The sequence below is a fragment of the Pleurodeles waltl genome, chromosome 3_1 (genome assembly GCF_031143425.1).
Source record: "Pleurodeles waltl isolate 20211129_DDA chromosome 3_1, aPleWal1.hap1.20221129, whole genome shotgun sequence".
In the NCBI taxonomy this organism is placed as follows: domain Eukaryota; kingdom Metazoa; phylum Chordata; class Amphibia; order Caudata; family Salamandridae; genus Pleurodeles; species Pleurodeles waltl.
This window is the reverse complement of record NC_090440.1, coordinates 601,334,691-601,354,624: the sequence shown is the minus strand read 5'-3', so window position 1 is coordinate 601,354,624 and position 19,934 is coordinate 601,334,691. Positions and strand designations below refer to the sequence as shown.

Here is a 19,934-nt window from a genome sequence, read left to right as displayed (position 1 = left end):
GCTGACGAAACATTAACGGTACCTTGAAAAAAAAACCTACATTTTGTTTACTTTTGAACCAAAGAGGGTGTGTGAATTGTTGAGAAACACACATTCTATTTTGTGTCCAGTGGTAGCTAGATGTAGTTAAACGCAGGCTTGACAATAGGCCGGGAACAGCTGTTATAAAAGTAGATTTTATGCCATGGATCTCTTCTTCCTCTCCTGAACACCAATTTCATGATTTGCCACTTCTTATGGAATAGTGACCATTTCCCCTTCAAGGGGCAGAATACTGGCGTATTGTGTACGCTGAGATTAAGGTTTGCTATCCCTTGCAGGTCTCCGTTCTAGTTATTGCAACTGTGTGCAATTAGGTGCTTCATTAATGAGGTTGATGATCTATTCCTTCATCCATAGGTCCCTTTCCGTTGCAGGAGATTTACAGATTGGTCTCAACTCAATGTAAATGTGATCTTTTGTTACATGACGATTCAGAATGTTGCTGGTGATGTATTTGAACTGTTCTAGCTGTCATCTAGCTACAGAGTCTCCCTTTTATTCATTCATCCAAACACCTTACAGAAGGAGGTGTTCTGCGTGACAATAGACCACCAGAGAGAGGCAGTCAGAAAAAGAGTGATACTGTTATTTGGAGGCTTGCTCCAACTAAAGGCTTTCAAGACGTTTGCAGTAATGTCATGAAACAATACTGTTTTTCCTAAAAGCATTCAAAAGTAGCCAAGTGCCCGATAACATTGTCTAATGGGATAAATCATTTGTAAAGGCTGTTTTGGACTTCTGAGCTAGGCTTAGGTGTGGCAGGTACACCCCTTTGAACTGTACTGACCAGCTGCACCATTAAGCCTTGGACATCCTTCTAACGCAACAAGGTTTTGGAAATGTCTAGCTGATGCTTTGTCACCTCTATAACATTTGTAAAACGCACAGCAGTTTGAGGATCACAAATTTGACTTTGCAATTAGTTCAGCTGCATGTAGGGTTGAACATTAGTCTTCTTTGGTGCTGTGGCGTTTCATGCTGGACGCTGTCTTGTGACCCGCTGAAGATAGATGGGAACACCCTATATATGCAGCTGCAGGTTATTTCACTAGTCACATGCGGTAACCATTTCTTACTCCACAGTGCCTCCAGTCAAATTTGTGAACTTTTGAGGATAGTTGTGTAAGGATAATACATTTTTGGATGTACCTTTCAAGGCCTGTGTGTTACTGCAATGCTGAAAGAGACAGGTTATCCAGGTTAGACTCACAGTCTGGGATCCACAAGGATAGTGAGCTCTAGAACTAAGCTGTCGATGCTGCGTTTAATACTCTTTGCATCTTGTATAAGTCATAGCCAGTCAACTGATTACTAATGTACACTCACGCCAGAAACTTCTCTTATGAGAAAGTACAAGGGCAGGATAAAAGCTGGCCACTGGCAGTCTTGGATCACCCAATAGCTCGGCACCGGGTTACATAGTGCCTTTTCTAACCCAATTATTGACTGAAGATGTACATTTTATTTTTAATATAAATGTCCCTTCGCCACGCAACCACCCTGTTACTTAGCAGAGTTACTTATGTAGGTCATGCACCAGTCCTGCTTTTATAATATATACTCACATTTTTATTTGATATGACTACATTTTCCTTTCTAGATCACTGGGTGGGCTGAATATCGCGAATTGTAAGGGTCGCCCAGCTCTTTCATTCGTCTTGTGCTGGCAGCCTAGTCTCACAGCATAGAATTTTCAGAATTTCCAGCAGCATCCTGGTTAAAGGAGTACATAATTTTCTTTACGGTTGTCCAAATGAACAGCCAGGTCTGGCTGAAGAGCCTCTGTCGGAGCACAGTTCAGCTGGGGGTGGAAACACTTCCGCCCAGGATCCTCGTAGGGGAGACTGAAGCCTGTCCTCTGGAAGGCCTGGCAGTCACCTTTAACTATCAGGAGCACTGGTCGATGGAACGTCTAGCCTCTTGCTTGTTGACTTAAAAGGGATAGGGGGATGGGTGGTCCTTCGACAGGATATTTCCAGTGGTCCTTGGAGATGTTTGAGAGAGTGACTGCAGAACGTTGAAGTAATGGAGACAGTTTCACCACCATGTGGCAGTCGCTGCTGACATTTTGTTTTCTATTACAGGACCTTTCTAGTTTCTGAAATAAACATGTGGAGCATGTATCTTGAGCCTGTTGCTACTTGATATTCAAAGCTTTGGGACTCAATTGTATTACTTGTCACATGCTTCGGTGTGCAAACACATATGCGTTGTTTTTAAGGGTAAAACGCGAGCTACATCCTGATAGAGACTTCTAGTTGCAGATTCCTTACCTTGGAATTTCCCCAGGTGTCTGACCTGATACAGAGATTTTTCTTTGAGCAATACCCTTGCGCGTTGGTAGGTGGTGTAATGACTCCACTGGAGTCATCGGCGTCGTAGTTGTGATGACGTTGGGAATAGTACATAGACTACTCCTCAGCGCAGTGACATCAGTTCTTTTCTTTCCACGCCACACACTGATCCGGAGAGAGCTACCCTGGTCCCTTTTTGACTGATTTCGACCATTTTGTCACAGTGAGTTGTTGGTGCTTCGAGGATGTCCCCGAAGACCCGGTTCAATTTGTGAGAGGACTGTCACCGCATGATATCGGGGACAGATACGCATCGGGTTTGTCTGTAGTGTCTCGAATGCGACCACGACCTAAAGTCGTGCTTTAAGTGCCGGGCCATGCACCCGAAGGCCGTGAGGGAGAGGTCCCCCAAGCTCAAGCGGCCCGCAACTTGACTCTGCATGGGACTCCACTACGGTTCGGTCCCTTGGTCTTTCCCCTGCACCTCGCCCCCCGCAGTCTGCTTTTCGCCCCTTTCGTGGCCACTGAAGGGGCTCCCTGTCGCATCCCCGGCCCAGCTACAGTGCCACCCATGCTGTTTAGCTGCTGCTTGGCCAGGGACATAGAATCCCACGTGGGACAGGGAACCAGACGTCTGCCCGGTACACCTATGCTCCCACTGCGGCCTCCAAATCCTCCTAGTCCGTCCCCTCACTCCCATCCAGTTGGCGGCAGGGTTCGCCATCATCTGCCCCACTGGGAATCCATCACTACGGACAGGTGGGTTTTGCAGATCGTTCAAAAGGGCTACTCCCTCCCTTTCGAATCTGCCCCACCAGCCATGCCTGAATCACCCAGCCAGCTCCCGGAGAATCATTTGCCACTTCTCCGCCAGAAAGCCGCGACTCTCTTGGCCAGGGGAGCCATAGAGAAGGTCCCTGTGCCAGAAGTAGGTCGTAGTCGGTATTCCCGCTACTTTCTGGTGCCGAAAAAGGACACAGGCTTACGTCCTATCCTAGACCTTCGGGACCTCAACTACTTCCTCAAGAAGGAGAAATTCAAAATGCTCACCCTGACTCAGGTTCTGTCTGCCTTAGACTCAGGAGACTGGATGGTAGTGTTAGACTTGCAGGACGCTTATTTCCACATCCCCATCCTGCCTGCCCACAGACGTTACCTATGATTCGTGGTAGGTCATCAGCACTATCAGTTTACCATGCTCCCCTTCGGCCTTACTAGCGCCCCTCGGGTGTTCACAAAAGGGATGGCGGTGGTTGCAGCTCATCTATGCAGGTTAGAGGTATCAGTCTTCCCCTACCTCGACAACTGTCTGTTGAAGACGGACTCACCCCAGAAAGTCATCTCCCACATTCAGACTATGGCGAACCTCCTGCTGGGTTTCTCTATAAACGTGCCGAAGTCACACCTGACTCCCTCTAATACGCTCCCTTTCATCGGAGCTGTTCTGGACACAGTGTCGTTTCTGGCTTATCCTCCTGGATAGCGAGTCCAAGACATTCAGGCTATGATTCTGATCTTTCAGCCTCTGTCTTGGGTTTTGGTGAGACTGACTCTGAGGCTGCTGGGCCTCGTGGCCTCCTGCATCCTGCTAGTGACACCTGCCAGATGGCATATGCAAGTTCTGCAGTGGGGCTTGAAGTTCCAGTGGGTGCAGCATCAGGGGAATCTCTCAGACATGGTCCAGATCTGAGGGGACTGCAAAAGACCTATAGTGGTGGCTTTCGAATTCGCATTCGGTCCACGGCAGATCCCTCTCCCTTCCCCAGCCGGATCTATCTATAGTGACAGATGCATCACTTCTGGGTTGGGGCGGCCACATGGGAAAGGCGGAGATCAGAGGCCTCTGGTCTCTGGCGGAGTCTGGGCTCCATTTCAATCTTCTGGCGCTCCGGCCATCAAGCTTGCGCTGAAAGCATTTCTTTCCTCTCTCAAAGGGAAAGTAGTGCAGGTGTTCACGGACAATACTACCGCCATGTGGTACTGCAACAAACAGGGCGGAGTAGGGTCCTGGACCTTTTGTCAAGAAGCATTATGTCTCTGGCCATGGCTGGAGCATCACGGCATTACCCTGGTGGTTCAACATCCTGCGGGTTCTCGCAACACCAGAGCAGACGAACTCAGCCATCGACTTACAGCGGATTACAAATGGCATCTCCATCCGGAGGTGGCGCAAGGTTTCTTTCAGCAGTGGGGAAAGCCTTGGTTAGATGTTTGCCTCCGCAGAGACCATGCAATGTCAGCTGTTTTGCACGTTGGAGTTTCCAAGGCAGCACTCACTCGGAGATGCTTTTCGTCTCGAGTGGAACTCCTTCCTCCATTCCGCCATTACCACTTCTACCCAGAGTTCTCAAGAAGATCAGGAACGACTGGGCCCAAGTCTTCTTGGTGGCTCCGGACTGGGCACGGAGAGTATGGCATCCAGAGCTATTGAGTATGGCTAGCGATCCTCCACTCAGTTTGCCTCTTCAGGCGGATCTTCTGTCGGAGCAGGGGGCGGTTCTCCACCCAATCTCTGCTTTCATGTGTGGAGATTGAGTGGGTACAGTTGACGACTCTGGTCCCCGTCCACTGGTTTGGCAGTAGAAAAAAAGCTACAGTTTGGATGACGTAGGCCATTGCGCCTGCTGCACTACTGATGGCTATGTCTCAGAGACCCGTGACGTAAAGCTTCAAGTATCCCTTGTTTTAGAAAAATAACAAGCATTGGCACAGTCAGTAGGTCTCAGCAATGCAAGAGTCAGTGGCTTTGTCAATGCCAATGTCTCCTAGCCATGTTATGTAGCAGATTGGCTGCTCTTCAACACTGTGCTTCCACGCAGCTTCCAATTCCTTGCAACTGTCCAATGACCCTTCCCCTCTCGATTACTTCTTTGTAACTCCTTACAAGGCGTTTGTCTGCACATTACAAAAAAATAGGGGAAAATATCTGAATATATCACTGAAAAGAAACGTTTTCATTGCTGCGCTTTGAACCAGTGTCACTCACATATTGACCAGGGAGCTACACTGAGTCCTTTCTGCTTCGGTTTCACATTAGAAGGAAATAACCACTGCCTTCTCAAGAGGGTGAGCATTTTATACAAGTGCACAGTGACAGCAGCATCTTGGTAAATTATTGTGTTCATGGTATATTTCATATATCTGTCCATCCGCTTTGTAAACGAAAATAGCGTTTAGAAGTGGCATTTGCCTGGGCACTATGTCCTACATAAAAACAAGTTGTAGCTATTATAATCTATTGTTATCTCTACGCTATTCAGTAGAATTCTGTTGCAGTCGAAGTATAGAGTTTAAAGAACTGAAAGCTCTTCCAAGTTAGACAAATTGTCACATGGCAGGACAGGAGCACATTGCACTGAGTCTGTCACAGATAGGTAAACACATTAATGCTTCCCATTGAGGAAAGCAGTAAATAATGGAGTAAGCTAGTCACACGAATCCTTAATTCCTCCTTTAGTTAAAGAGAAAATAATTCAGAGTGTAGTATCCGGGTTCACTCGTATTCTGTGAGGGTCAGTGAGTCGATGAAGATAATAACCCCAAGAAGCATTAGGTGCTCAGACCCAAGACCAGATCTCTGTTACTACGCAGGGGTGATTTACCGTTTTTATGGTGCATGTGCAGGTAGTACAATGCAATTGTGCTTTCTAAGGAAAGTTTTAAAGAGGCTTTTTTTTTTTTATTATATAACCAAAAACATTTGAAGTAAAAATCGATTTAAAAAACAGAGTAGAGCTAAAAGAGGGTAACCAGTTTCGTTGTATGATTTTAAACCCCTAAGTCTGCTTTAATTGTGGCTGCTAGGTGTGGTAGCGGGAACTTCTACTTGGGTAGATGGGAGTTTTTCATGGGATACATTGAGGTGATATTGTTAAAATCATGCTTCTGTTATTTAAAAAGTTGTACGGTGCTTCTGCATAGTACATACTGGAACTCAACCTAACAAACAGCTCATTCACGGCTCTGCTCGTTATTTTTTCAGCGGCCAAAACCTTTTCATATCACAATCCTACTAGCGATTTCACGAGCATATGCTGAATAGTTTCAGTTAAAAAAAGAAAGGGGCAATTAAAACAAAATACAAGGGATTATAGAAATAATTATGAAAACAATCAAAAAGGGCATACTCACAATAATGGGAGAAAATTAGACAAGAAAGGGGCTTAAAATTAACTGAAAAACAAATAGTGGATAAAGGCGATGAAGAAAGAATATTAATAATTTACAAGGGACAACACGTTAATAAAAAATGAACAAATAAGAAAGACAATATAAAAAGAACAAAAACAACTCTCAAAAAGATCTGAATAAACAGGATTAAAGTAAAAGGTAGTCATGTCAAGTAAAATCTTCTAAGTCGAACTGTTTTTGACAGTAAATCATACCGTACACTGTCAATTGAAATGGGTATCAAGAGTACAGCTGTTTTATTTAGCTGACTGACCGTGGGTATAATTATGTTCCTCTTTATGGCGTACAATGGTGTACTGATCTCTGAAATCCGTCGAGTTTGTGATCTACTACACAATTATGAAACAAAATTTTAAAAAACAAACTAATTATTAGTCTGGGTTAAAACAAGGCACTAAGATAGCTTCGGGAAAACTGAAAGTGAATGACGATGCTTGTAAGAGTTGGTGGTTGGTAACTAGAACAAAGGAGAATCTTTTGATATGAAGCACAGAGTGAGAAATGAGATCAGATAAGTTCTGTGATAGGGAAGACGAGCCAGTTTTGGCCTCTTTTTCTGACCCTAGAATTCATCTGTTGGCTGCTGTGAATTTTGTCTCCTGGACTTGAAGAGCTTTTGCTCCCACCTTGAAGCACGTTGATCTGTGGAGGCTGTCCTAATGCAGGGAAGGCAGGGTGGGGGAGTGTTAGGTGGTGATGTAATATAGCTCCTCTGTTTTTGTAATGCACCCCTTTCAAGTAGGTGGTGTGAACAAGAGACTGTTCAACAACCCTTTTTGGTAGCAGAGTTGCAATAAGTATGAAGGTTACAGACATAAATCTCCCTAATAGCAGAAGAAAAGTTAAACGAAGCTTGCAACTCATTCACCGTAATATATATTTCCGTAACAGAAAACATAACTACACCAGAACACATCATTCTCCTACATAGTGTTTGCCTTGATTTAGATAAAATCAATATCCGTTATTAAGCAACAATTCAAAATACAATGCTCTCATTTAAAAAAAAAACAAAAAACTGAATATTCCTCTCGTACTACATGATGGGCAGTTTTCCCAAGGGAGGCGTGGGAGCAAACCTGGACTAAATCCAGACTTGTCACGGAGGCGCAATAACCGCATAAGTGGTCCCCTTTATACAATGTCACATGGCTGCACTTGCAAGGTGTCTTGTAAATTTCTTCCACACCTGGTAAGGTTCTCAGTGAATTTCAGATGAGATACGAACTTTGTGGTGGAGGGCTGTATTACATTAGTCCACTATAAGCTTGCACGTGCCCAAGGAAATCAAGCAATAAAACACAACAGAGTAGTTTCACTCTTACGCCGCCACCACTTCTAACTTCCTTTGGAATCACTCATGTTTACCTACTTTCCATGACTGGTTAAATTGGGGAAGCAGCGCCATGGAGGTCTGGGTCAGACTGGCAGTTTTTTTGGTGAGCTATCTAGGGAAGATTGTTGACAGGGTAAATTAACAACTTCAATGCTTTCTTTCCTCTGGAGCCTGCGGATGTTTATGGGAGGTCATTTGGATGATTAGCGTATCTTATTTACTAGACAGTCCCCAGTAAAGTGCACAGTGTGTGCCCAAGGCCTATAATTCAAATGCTGCTAATGGGCCTGCAGGACTGATTGTGCCACCTATGTGAGTAGCCCCTGAAAGCAGGTCTCAGACCTGCCATTGCAGTGTGTGTGTGCAGTTTTAAATTGCCACTTCGACCTGGCAACTGCACCAACTTGACAGGCCCAAACCTTCCCTTTTACTTCATGTAACTCACCCCTAAGGTAGGCCCAAGTCACCCTCATGGGCAGGATGCTGTGTATTTAAAAGGTAGAACATGTACTGGTGTGGTTTACATGTCCTGATAGTGAAATACGTCTGAATTCGTTTTTCACTAACATTGGATTGCCTTGAAATATCTTTTAAGTGTAATTTCCCATTGGAGGCAGATAGAAGTATAGAGTTTGGGGTCTCTGAACTCACAATTCAAAACCCATCTTCACCAAAAGATATTTTTTTAAATTGTAGGTTTGAAAATGCCACTCTTCTAAAGTGGGCATTTTCTCGCTTAACCATTTTGTGCTTCTGCCTATCTGTGGAACAATTGTCTGGGTCAGGATAACAGTTCGGCTGTTTGTGAATTCAATCTAGGCAGTCACACAAAGAGAGTTGAGGTGTGCCCTGGTTTCCTGAAGGGTTCTCCTGAGCTAGAGTGGCGGGAGGAGCTGACACTTGCACCTGAATAGAGCTTTGTCTGTCTACACATGAAGCAGTCCCCTACCCCCGGGTGTATGTCTGGGGCCAGGTCCGGAAAAGGCAGGGTCTTGTGCACTACAAAAACTTATCTTTGAAATTTGCCTACTTCGAAGACAGGAATGGGTATAAGTACTGAACCTCTGACCCCACATAGTTGGAACACATCCAGACTGACTGGGAACATTCTGCCAGGAAGAAGACTTGGATGCTATAGGAGGGACTGCCAATCGGTTTGTTGATTTTTTTGTGCTGGCCTTCTTTCTGCTTCTGTCCTGGGAGTGAAAGAAGTGGGCTTTGCTTCTATGTCCTGCTTTCCAAGGTTATCCAAGGGCTTGAACTGAGCTTTCCTCCTGCTAAGAAGTCTCAAGGACATCCAAGACGTCATCTGCCAGTGCCTGGGCTCTTCTGCTGAGAACCCTGAGTGGTGCCTATTCCAGTCCCCGGGCCCTTGGAAGTGCAAACTGGTGACCTGAAAGAGAAAATCCATGCACTGATTACAAGGGCTGAAAAATCAATGCAGCACCTGGCCTGTTACTGCAGAATTGACGCAGCGCCTAGTTCACTGCAGCCCTATTAACACAGCACTTCTGGGTTTTCCATACATCGTCCCTGGGGTGTCAGTTCCTCATAGACCCTGCATGACAATGAAAAACAGAGGCTCCATGTCCGGAAATCAACACATCACCTTTCCATGTACACAAACACTTTACATGTTACCTCTGAGATAAGCCTGACTGCTTGAGCCAAGGTACCAAAGAGGTGAGCAGGAGTTATATAAGCTGTGTGTCTCCCTTACCCTTACTACAGTGAGGGTCCCTACTTGGACAGGTTGCAAACCAGTGCCAACTAGAGACCCCATTACTAAATCTGGCAACGTTTCATAGCAGAGGCTTTGTTCCATCCACAGAAGAGAAAGAGTAGAGCTGCATAAAATGCAGAACCCCTTTGTGCTGATGACGATTCCCTTTCTGTGCCTTCATATGTGGATCTGGAACTACGTTTCCACTTGCTTTGATCTTTTAACGCATCCCAAAGTGAAATCCAGTGCACAAGGTAACAGTGTTTCCTTCTAAAGCTACAGGCTTAAATTGTGACTGCAGATACAGATGTCAGTCACACTCGCACAAGGTCTGTCTTTGGTGTTTGGGGTTGGCAATACCGCTGAAGGTCGAGGTCTTTAAGGAGGCCATGCTGCTTATCTTTGGCACTCCTCCGGCTGACTCTGGCATGGCTTCGAACTCCGAGGATCTGCAGGGTCCCTCAATCAAATTCATGGGGATCAGTCCTACATGCCTTCTGAAATCCTATGACTCATCACAGATTCAGCACCAACTCCAGTACAGACTTCCATCCGCAGCTCCAAAATCCACTTCTGTCCCTGCTTCATTAGCGCCAGTGTTGGCACTTCCATAGGAGAATCCAGGACTGACTCCAGTGTCTGACCCTGAACCTATGTTTGCTTGGCATCGACCAAAGTCAGGCTCAGAATTTGCTAAGGCACACCTAGTCTCCATACAACTGGAGTCTGAGCCTATGCTTCCAGTACTAAAGAGGTACAATAGGAAGAGCCACTGTCTTTTCGGCTCTGACTATGACCAAGATGTCCCACCACCCACAGATAAGAATGTTGAGGATTGGGATGATTTGCCCCCTCCTACGCCCCACTCTGCTGATAAGAATGATGAAGATGACTCTTTACAGGGACTTACAGGAGGACAATTACATTCAAGGCAAATGCCCGTACAAACGTTTTGCAACCTGGGCCTGCCTCATCCAGGTCCTTGTTTCTGTTCATTGAAGCCTGCTGGTGAAAAAACAAGTGGCCATATGCCGTAGGCTGGCACGTGTGACCCTGATTTGCTTACACAGCATTCTACTTGAGAGAGTTTGGTGGTTCACAATTCCACCACCAAGGTGAATCCCAGCTCATTTCCTACCATACTTCTCATTCCCCCTCCCCATAAAGGGAGCACCCCCACCTTCCCCCCCCCCCCCCCCCCCAAATCCCCATAAAGGGAGTGAGAGGAATAAGGTATTTGGAAAACATGTTCCCTTTGCCTAACGTAGCACTGAGGTCAGTCAAGGCTGTTTCTTTATTGGGTTGATATATGCATGCCCTCTATGACGTGACCAGCGAGATTTTGGCAGCAGTCCCTGGAGAACTTGGAGCCTACTTTGCTCAGATAATTTATGGTGGGCATGATGCACTCCAATACATGATTCGTGACAACCTTGATAGTACTGATTGTGTGGAGTGAGTGGTTTGCACCAGTGTGGTGCTCCATTGCCGTGCGTGGACACTATGCACAAGTTTCTAAGGAGACATATAGGCCATATGGATACGCATTTTTCAGTGGCTCACTCCTGTTGGACAAAAAAACTGATTTTGCTTTAGTATGCTTTAAGTAGAGTAGGGGCCACAACATTCTCTCTGAGGCTTTTGACCTGTGCCAGGCAGTTTCTGCAGCAGTTCATGTGATTCACAGGCAAGGTCAGTCTCCAGCCCCTTTTGCTGTCACCCCAGTCCTTTCGGAGTCACCCCTGTCCTTTGGCAGCCATGGACATGGATTTAGCAGACAGCTCATGTGTCCAACCGGGATTGGCCATACCAGTCCCCATCCCCTGCTACAGCATCCTCCAAGCCACTTTAGCCTGCCATTAGCTGCTGTGTGCTACCCCGTGGAAAGCAGAACTTAGTATTTTTTTCCTCTGGGTGGCAATTCATCTCATCCTCCAGATTGTTCAGCATAGCCCTACTGTTTCTTTCTGCCCCAGCACACCTCCCTCCCTTACAAGAATGGCTCTCAGATGGGCACCTGTCCATTCTGATGTAGGAGGTGTGTGTTTTACTCTCCAAAGAAGCCATCAAAAAGTTTCTGGTTTCAGAAATAGGAAGGGGTTGTTACTTTTGCGATTTCCTTGTGTCGAAGAAGAATGAAGGGCTTTGGCCTAGCTTAGACTTTTCTCTCCATCGCTAAAAGTCCTGAGCATTCAGTCTCTTAGTCAGATGTTTTAACCTCTGACCTGGATCGCGAAGGAAGAAGTTGTGGTCCTATGCAAAGATGTTATGTAGCTCTAGAGCAGGTATGATCAGGGATCTTACCTGCTCGTGAACCACCAGATGGGATCCTTGAACACCTGGATGGATAAGCTGCCCCGGAGGCACCTTGCAGATCACCAGTGATGTTTGCATCCCAGGATGGTGTAGGGCATCTTCTGACAGTGGGGGTGGGGGGGGTGGGGGTGGGGGGGGAACCCTGGTTGGATGTTTTCTACACTGTTACGATTAGACTGTGTCAAAGCTTTTGCGTGACGGGGTTTCTGCAAAAACTCTTGCTAGAAGGTGCATTCTGGCTAGAGTTTGCGCACCAGACTCCTCTATGCTTTCCTGCCTCTGCCTGTCCTGCCCCAGGTTCTGAAGATCAGTAGTGGCAAGCCCTAGCTCATCCTAGTGGTTCCTGATTGGTCCAAGTGTATGGTACCCAGAACTTCAGGGTATGAGCATCTTTCTTTTAATCCAACTACCACTCTGGGAAGATCTTGTGTTGCAGCATCAGGGCAGGATTATGAACACATACCTTTCCAGTATACACCTCCAGGCGTGTAGGTTGTGAATGTCAGCCTTGTGTCGAGGAATACATCTGCGAAGTCTATTTATGTAAAGTGCTGGAACAAATTTGTGGCCTGGTTTAGAGACCAACAAAGCGGATTCTTTACAAGCCAAACTGTTGGATGTCCTATTGTTTGTTTCCTCTTTGGCTTAGTAAAGCCTTACAGTGGGCACTTTTAAAGGTTATTTGTTCTCCTTTTCAGCCTTTTTCTGTTTGCTTGACCAACCATACTTGTGCATGTCATCTATTGTAAGACAGTTAATGAACGGAAAACACATATCTTCGATCCCAAATGTTTTGTGATGCCACAGTGGGAACTTAACTTGGTTGTGACGTTTCTTCGGTGTATTACCTTGACCTCCTTGTGTCCTCTGTCCTTAAAGACTACCTCTCTCATTGCAATCACTTCAGCTCATCGCTTGAGAGAACTACAGCATCTTTTGGTACAACTGCCTTACACCATCTTTATTCCGGACAAAGAGGTATTGTAGGTTCATGTCTCCTTTACACAGTGGTGAATCAATCACTTCCCCAGAGTTCTTTGCCCCAGCTCACCTCTCAGGGTAGGTGAGTGAAAAGGCTCCATTTGTTGGACCCCAAAAGACCTCTAAGCTTTTACATGTATCGAACCAATGACCATCGGTTTAGATGATCAGATTTTTGTGGGGTTCTCTGAGGCAAGGAAAGGTAAGAATTTGCAAAAAAGGACTGTCTGGGTGGATAATCTTCCACATTAAGATCTGCTATGCATTGGCCAAAAATCAGCCTCTGAAGGGTGTGAGTGCCTATAGCACCGGAGCGAACACTGCCAACGTTCTATGTTGCCATACCTTGGCATGCTGAGTACCTGTCCTTGACATCTGTCAGGCCACAATGTGGGTATCAGTATGAGGTTCACAAAGCACTACTGTCTTGACCACCAGGTCCGACAGGAAGGGTGTTTCACCAGTGCGGTGCTGCAAGATATTCTGGTCTGAGCCCACTGCACAGACCAATAGGAACTGCAAAGGTGTCTGTTCTAAAGACAATGAATCTGCTTTTAAAAGTATCCATCAGAAGAACACGTTACTTATCTTCAGTAATTGTCTTTCTGGTGGATACTCTACCTGCAAGTTCCTCACTTTGCCTCCCTAGCTCCCCATTCTGTGGAGTGTTCTCTTTTTGCCATCTAAAAATATCCCAAGTTGGTGATCTGTACGCTGGTACTTCAGTTTCTGTTTTTGCCTCACTTCCAAGGGTGCTGAAAGAGTACGACAAGAAACTGACAGTGGTGTACCTGGGAGGTGCTTCTCAGCAATTCCGCTCCATCACTTCTTGGGGTGGAACAAAGCCTATGATTAGCTACACAGTGCCAGCTAGGAAGACCACTCCACAGAGCGGGAAGGCAGGAGAGCTGTGAGAAATCTGCTTTTAGATAGAGTATCCCCCATAAAGAGAATTACCAAAAGTAAGTTACTTGTTCTTGTGGTTGTATATGCTGGTATGTTGTGTTTTCAGAGGACAGATGATTTTAACCCTAGTTTTGGCATACCAGCTTTTCATTCATTCATTTAAGTGACTTTACTTGGGTGAAAAAACAACCATAAAAGTATACATAAAATAAGTGCCAAAATGAATAGAATACAATTGCAGATCTAAGATCCTTCCAAGTGCAGGCTAAAAACAGGAACCCCTAAACAAAGTGATGGGATCAGTACATTAAGAATGCATTGTGCCCCTTGAGCGTGCAGCTGCGCGAAGGAATGAGTCTACACATAGACACGTCTCTTCATCTGACAGTTGTTGAAGGAAGTAGAAAGATAGTCAACACCTTAAAGTTCTTGATTTTAAAAAGAGTACAAGAACATTTTTCATATGTCATATATAGACGTTTCAGAACAATAACAAATACGGTCTGCTAAGGGGTGCTGTTACAGGGACACAGTCACTTCAAGAATATGCTGGAACCCGAAAGGGGTAGACTGTTCCTATGGGGAACAGGGTAAAGACTCACATGCAAGTGACTGGGTCTAAACTGGGATGGCATGGTGAGCAAAAGAACGATGGATTTAACCCAGATCTGTGACTGGGGTTAAGTGTTTTAAAAGTTTCAGCACTCGGTCCATCATCTTGTTGTGTTGCTGTGTTTGCTCTAAATGACTAGTGTATGCCCAGACGTGGGTCCCTTGCTCGCTATGCCACTAGATTCAAGCTTGCCAGGCTGATAAGGGTTGGTACCCTGAAACAGGTCCCAGGATGTTTCTTTCCAGTTAAGGGAGGGTCTAGTCTGGCAGTTTGGGATGGACTGTTTCCATGTGGAACAGGGTCAAGACTGATTTGCATACGGCTGGATCCAAAGTGGGGGGGCAAGGTGAGCAAAAGAAAGATGGATTAAACCCATGTCTGTGACTGGGAGTGAGTGTTTAAAAAGTTTCAGCACTCCGTCAATCATCTTGTTGTGTTGAGAAACTCGAAAGGGGAGCACAGTAAAAAATGCACCCCTGAATTAAGGTTCAGATACTTTGCTACAGTGGGCTTCTGAGATTCCTCCTTTTGCCAGTTTTCTTGGAACTGGGTTAATGATAATGACTGCATGTGTTTTGTATATAAAACAGCACATTTCAGGGTATCATTAAAGACACAGCCCACACTGATGCCTTACAAATATTATTTTTTTACGTGCGCCAGCAACAGAATTAGTAAGCCCTTGTCACAATCTAAGCGGTCTGTAATAATAACCTTGTTAGTACTGCTTTCTTTGCCGGACAGATAGATGGCCACAACATGGGGGCTCTAATAACGATCGAATCACTCAGCTAGTTAAGACCCAGTAATTTATGGCAGATAAAATACAAGGAGGAAAGTGGAGCACCCAAGAGTTTCCTACAAAATCAATTCTCCCTTTGCAGGGCGGCACAATCAGAAATGCATGCCCCCATATAAGGCAGACAGAATACATCAGGATTTATAAATTTGTTGCGTGGGCTCCAAAGCCCTTCCGCCCTTTTAGGTGTGGAATGCTTGCAAGGAGCCAATATATCTAGCTAACTTTGCCCTACATTGGGAAATACCCAAGAGTACCCGAGCTAAAGGTGAGGCCCAGGTAAGAAAAGGTAGTCACACTTGCCAACGAATTGGAGCTAACTCTGATAGTCACAGCTTTTCCTTATTTTGAGATTGGTAAACTAAGTATCCCTAAATCAAGTAGCAGGAGCACATATCTATAGAGCTTAAAATGCCTAAATATCCTATGTGGTAAACACCACACACGTTAAGACATGTCTGTAAAGTTCAGACATTTTCAGTTATAGTGGTGGCTCTGTGAGAGAAACAGTCTGATCCTTCGCAACAGGGGCAATCCAATAAGTCTGTTGTGCCCTTCTGGAAGCTCAACTCTTTCAGTTACCCAAGCCTCCACCCCTAAATCACACGCATGTTGGATTTGAATGTCGGCATAGTTATGGAATGTAGCCTGGCGACTTATAGCAACAGAATTCACTGAGGCCTTGCCGTTAACTTGCATCTGATTTCCATAAATGCTGAAGCTGCCTTGTCTGAGTGCTACCACCCCGTTTCGTAGACTATATATACCCTGATAAAATGTAATTTCATGAGATGTTATGGCAGCTATCCAAACACTGAATTTTGCCACTTGGGAGGCTGTGATCCATTAGGGAATACTACTTTACCTCTGCTACTATATTCCTTCGGCACCAGTAGTTTGAGGTTTGTTATGTATTAAGAAAAATGCTTACTTTTGTACATTGTTTTTTTTATTTTTAAGTGAGTTGCCTGTTTTTCCAAATTCAATGTTGAAAAGATTTTCGGGCACTGAACTTCTTATAGAATGAATCCCTGACACTGACAGCATTCTTTATCTTTTTTAAAGCCATATTTCAGTTGTTAGTGGTTCTTCTTTCCTAGGTTATAAATGTTGATGGAACAATGAGACGCACCCTTCTCGAAGACAAGTTGCCCCATATATTTGGATTCACGCTGCTTGGAGATTACATCTACTGGACTGACTGGCAGAGAAGAAGCATCGAACGAGTTCACAAGGTGACGGCAAGCCGAGAAATCATCATTGACCAGCTGCCGGACTTAATGGGTCTTAAGGCAGCCAGTGTCACCACCTCAGTTGGTATGTACTTTTTTGGGGGTTTATGTACAGTGTGATGAATCAAATTTAGAGAAAACTAGACTCCTAAAATGTTTTTTTCCATTGAGCTGAGTCTCCCCCTTGTATAGTGTTAACAACAGAAAAGTCGGAAACTCTGTAACAATGTAATAGTCTAATAAAGTCCTCTCCTTTCTTATACTTATGATAACGGTTGGAACCGAAAACCTTAGCATCACATTTTATAAAAGGCCACATTTCAGTGAGCAAGTGAATCACAAGTTCAAATATTCCCAGAACAATATAGTGCCGAGCAATACGATTCTCTGCCATGGAGGATTTGAAAAAAATTCAGGCGAAGCTATGCATATTAAAGGACTTATCAAATATATTGCTAGACAGATGGAGGATTTTGCATGCGGTTGTGAAGGAAAACTAATGAATTGTTCCATTTCTTCAGAGCTTGCCAAAGTACCCAGTAGTGCTATTTCTCAATACCAGAAACCTGATCAAGTACTTATGATTTTTTTTTTTAAAGTGCTTTTATACCAAACATTGAATGGCCAGCAGGCAGATAAGTTTGTGACCTAAAAGAAGGTGTGTTTCGCTAATGCTGCATGCCATACAAGAAAAAACAGTTAAAAAAAAAAAAAGCTGTTCCAGGAGAAAGATTACCTCCATGTCCCTCGTCTTCCTTCCAGTCATAACCATGTGAGGTAATTGCAACTGCATTAGTCAGGAAAAACAGGAATGCTAACAGACACATTGTCCACTCCCCCGCCAAACGGGTTGCTATATAATCGTAGCATTCCCTATAACATCAGCCCTGTGAGATGCATCCCTTAAAAAAATCTGTTGTCCAGAGACTTTCATATTTGATTTGTGTTTTTGAATCATTAGAGAAGTAATTTAGCTTGGGTAGACCTTGCTGATCCAGGCAATTTTTTTTTTTTTTTTCCTTTTTTTTTTTCTGGATGACATCTTTAAAAAACGGCAGTTGTGTTGCAGTGATGTAGTATTGAAGGAACCATGAGACCTATATACTTCTTGATGTCAAACATACGTTTTGGGTGATCAAGTAGTCTTATAGAGTCAGAAAATAACTCCTCGGTGCAACCCTTACACCATTTTCAAAAAGAGCAGGCTATAATAAAGGAAGAAGAGACGTATATAGAACTCAAACAAATGGTAATTGTTTTTATTCCTGTTATGTATACACCAAACAATGTTTATGATCTGAATATGAAAAAAGAGTTTCTCACTCCTGTTTTAGACACATTTTCATAGTTCACTTTATGTATTAGTTTTGGCAGTTTCTTGTGGGACATTTGCAGAATGTTGGACATTTGAGAAGAGCATTTTGTCAGGGACATCTTTCTGTAGCACAGGTTTTGCAAGTACATGCATGTCCTGTGGGTAGAGGCTTTAGAAATTTCATAGGTTTTAGCACCTCATCAATAGCTTCCGAACTAAATGCACACAGATCTTTACCTACATGTGCGTGATCCAAAACGTTTACATATCTTCTGATCAAGTAGACTGCTCTTTTAATGTTTCTACGCACAGAATATGATGTCGGTGGAAAGTCACTTACAGGGACTGATCTCTTGAACTCACTGTACCGAAGATCATCAAATGTGGGACAGTCAGAACTTCTTTTCCACAAATGCACAAGGTATTTTTCTTTATCTTTAAAGTCACATTATTCTTCTATCTCAGCATTTCATTTTAGAAACTTCACGGGTTCAGCAGTTAAAGCTCCAAGCTTTCTTCCAGTTTTGCTCACAGTGTCATCACCCGTAAGAATATGTGCCTTGATGAGAACAATGGCCATTTCTGGGTCAAGTTTCTTGTACAGAATATGAAACGGGATCAATTGTCTTTTCTCGCCTATTCCATAACATATCCATAGCTCTGACAATCCTTGACTTATGAACATTGCAACAAATCTAAGTAGCACAATATCTGTGTTATTTGACAGTGCAGTCAGTTCATTGGAATCAACAGCCCACTCAACGAAGGTCAGCTTCCTCCAATTTGCTGTTACGTTCTTGAACAGTATGGCCCTACCTTCTGAATATATGTCTGCATGCACCAACTCCTCATTGTCAATCATTCCACTTGCAATAATTGGAAATTCAGTGTTCACTGGAGCATCAGTAATGTTTTGGCAAGTTAACATCTCCCATTCATCCTGTTCGATGTTGATGACCAAACTTTTTCAAGTTGTAAAGGTATTGAATTTTTGATGCAGGTAAGGTAAATTGTTCCACTTGTAGACATTTGTCTGATTATCTCACATTCTTTGACAGATAGTTCAAGATAACTGTCAAAGACAATTTTCAATTCCTGCATGGTGCACAGTGACTTGGAAATCTGTAGAACAGTCAGACGACCTTTCTGAAGTTTGCGTGGATGAAATCTTGACCATTCGCAATTGTGATATATAGTCCAGAACAGCAGTTTTCAGTGAGGACACCTTTTTGAATTGAAATTCTTCAGGAGAAAGTTTTTTTTTTCCCATCACTTGTATGAGTTTGTGCTACACTGGTTTGGTTGCAGCTTCTCAATCATATAATGCGTTTATTGGAAGAAGATCATGCAACAGAATGTCCTTGATAAAGTCACCCCTTTCTTTTGCTACATACATCTCTCTGTGTGCTAGCAAAAGTTGTTTTCTGTAACCTGTTTTGTACTGGCTGGTTGAACAAAATTCTATGGCAATTAAAGTATAGAAGTTTAGCTTTAGTGATTATGTCAAACAGCTTTTTCTGTTTTAATGCAAATCTCTCCTGCTTCAGTTCTGCGTAAAGTTTTGATCCATGTTCCAGGATATCTAGTGGACATGTCTTTATATCATTATCCACATATTGTTGGGTCACAAAGTTGTGTAGTCGAACCGGCTCAGTCATTTCAAAGGGGTTTTCTTGCTGCCGCATGAAAGGAAGAAGGCTGTCAACATGTTTATTAAAACATTCCCCTCTCTTTCCCACAGGTTTGTGGTGAGGAACAGTTTCACGATGGTCCATTAATTTTGAATTTGTCATTGCTCTGAAAACATTGCAAATAAAAAGGACTTTATGGTAAACTAGCTGCCATTAGGCAACATATTCACTTTACATGTCTGACCACAATCCCTTGAAGCTTTTCTGTGATCCCTGGATCGTCTGTTCCAGTTTCATATCTAGAGCCAACCCATTAAACCTTTCCTCTATTTTTTCATCTCAAAAAGTCTTTGGATAAATTTTCTTTAGAGGTAGGGTTTTTCCACCTCTAGCTTCTTCACTCTTGCCAAATACCAGGACCCACATCTCAGGTAGTTTATGCAATCGCATTCGCAAAGCACAGTAATCAGTGACTCCACAGTCTTCACGTGTAGCTCCCAGTCACCTTGCTAAGTACCATGTTTTTCACTAGTGCTATCATGTGTAAAACTTGCA

General features: G+C 44.0%; 1 protein-coding gene across 1 annotated transcript in view; it reads left to right on the top strand.

The window, feature by feature from the left end:
• The window catches only part of LRP5 (LDL receptor related protein 5), a 397,037-nt gene that overhangs the window by 222,599 nt on the left and 154,504 nt on the right, over positions 1-19,934 (top strand). Inside the window, exon 8 of the mRNA XM_069223040.1 lies at positions 16,302-16,518. Coding sequence (XP_069079141.1) covers positions 16,302-16,518 — 217 coding nt within the window. The remainder of the gene's footprint in view (positions 1-16,301; positions 16,519-19,934) is intronic.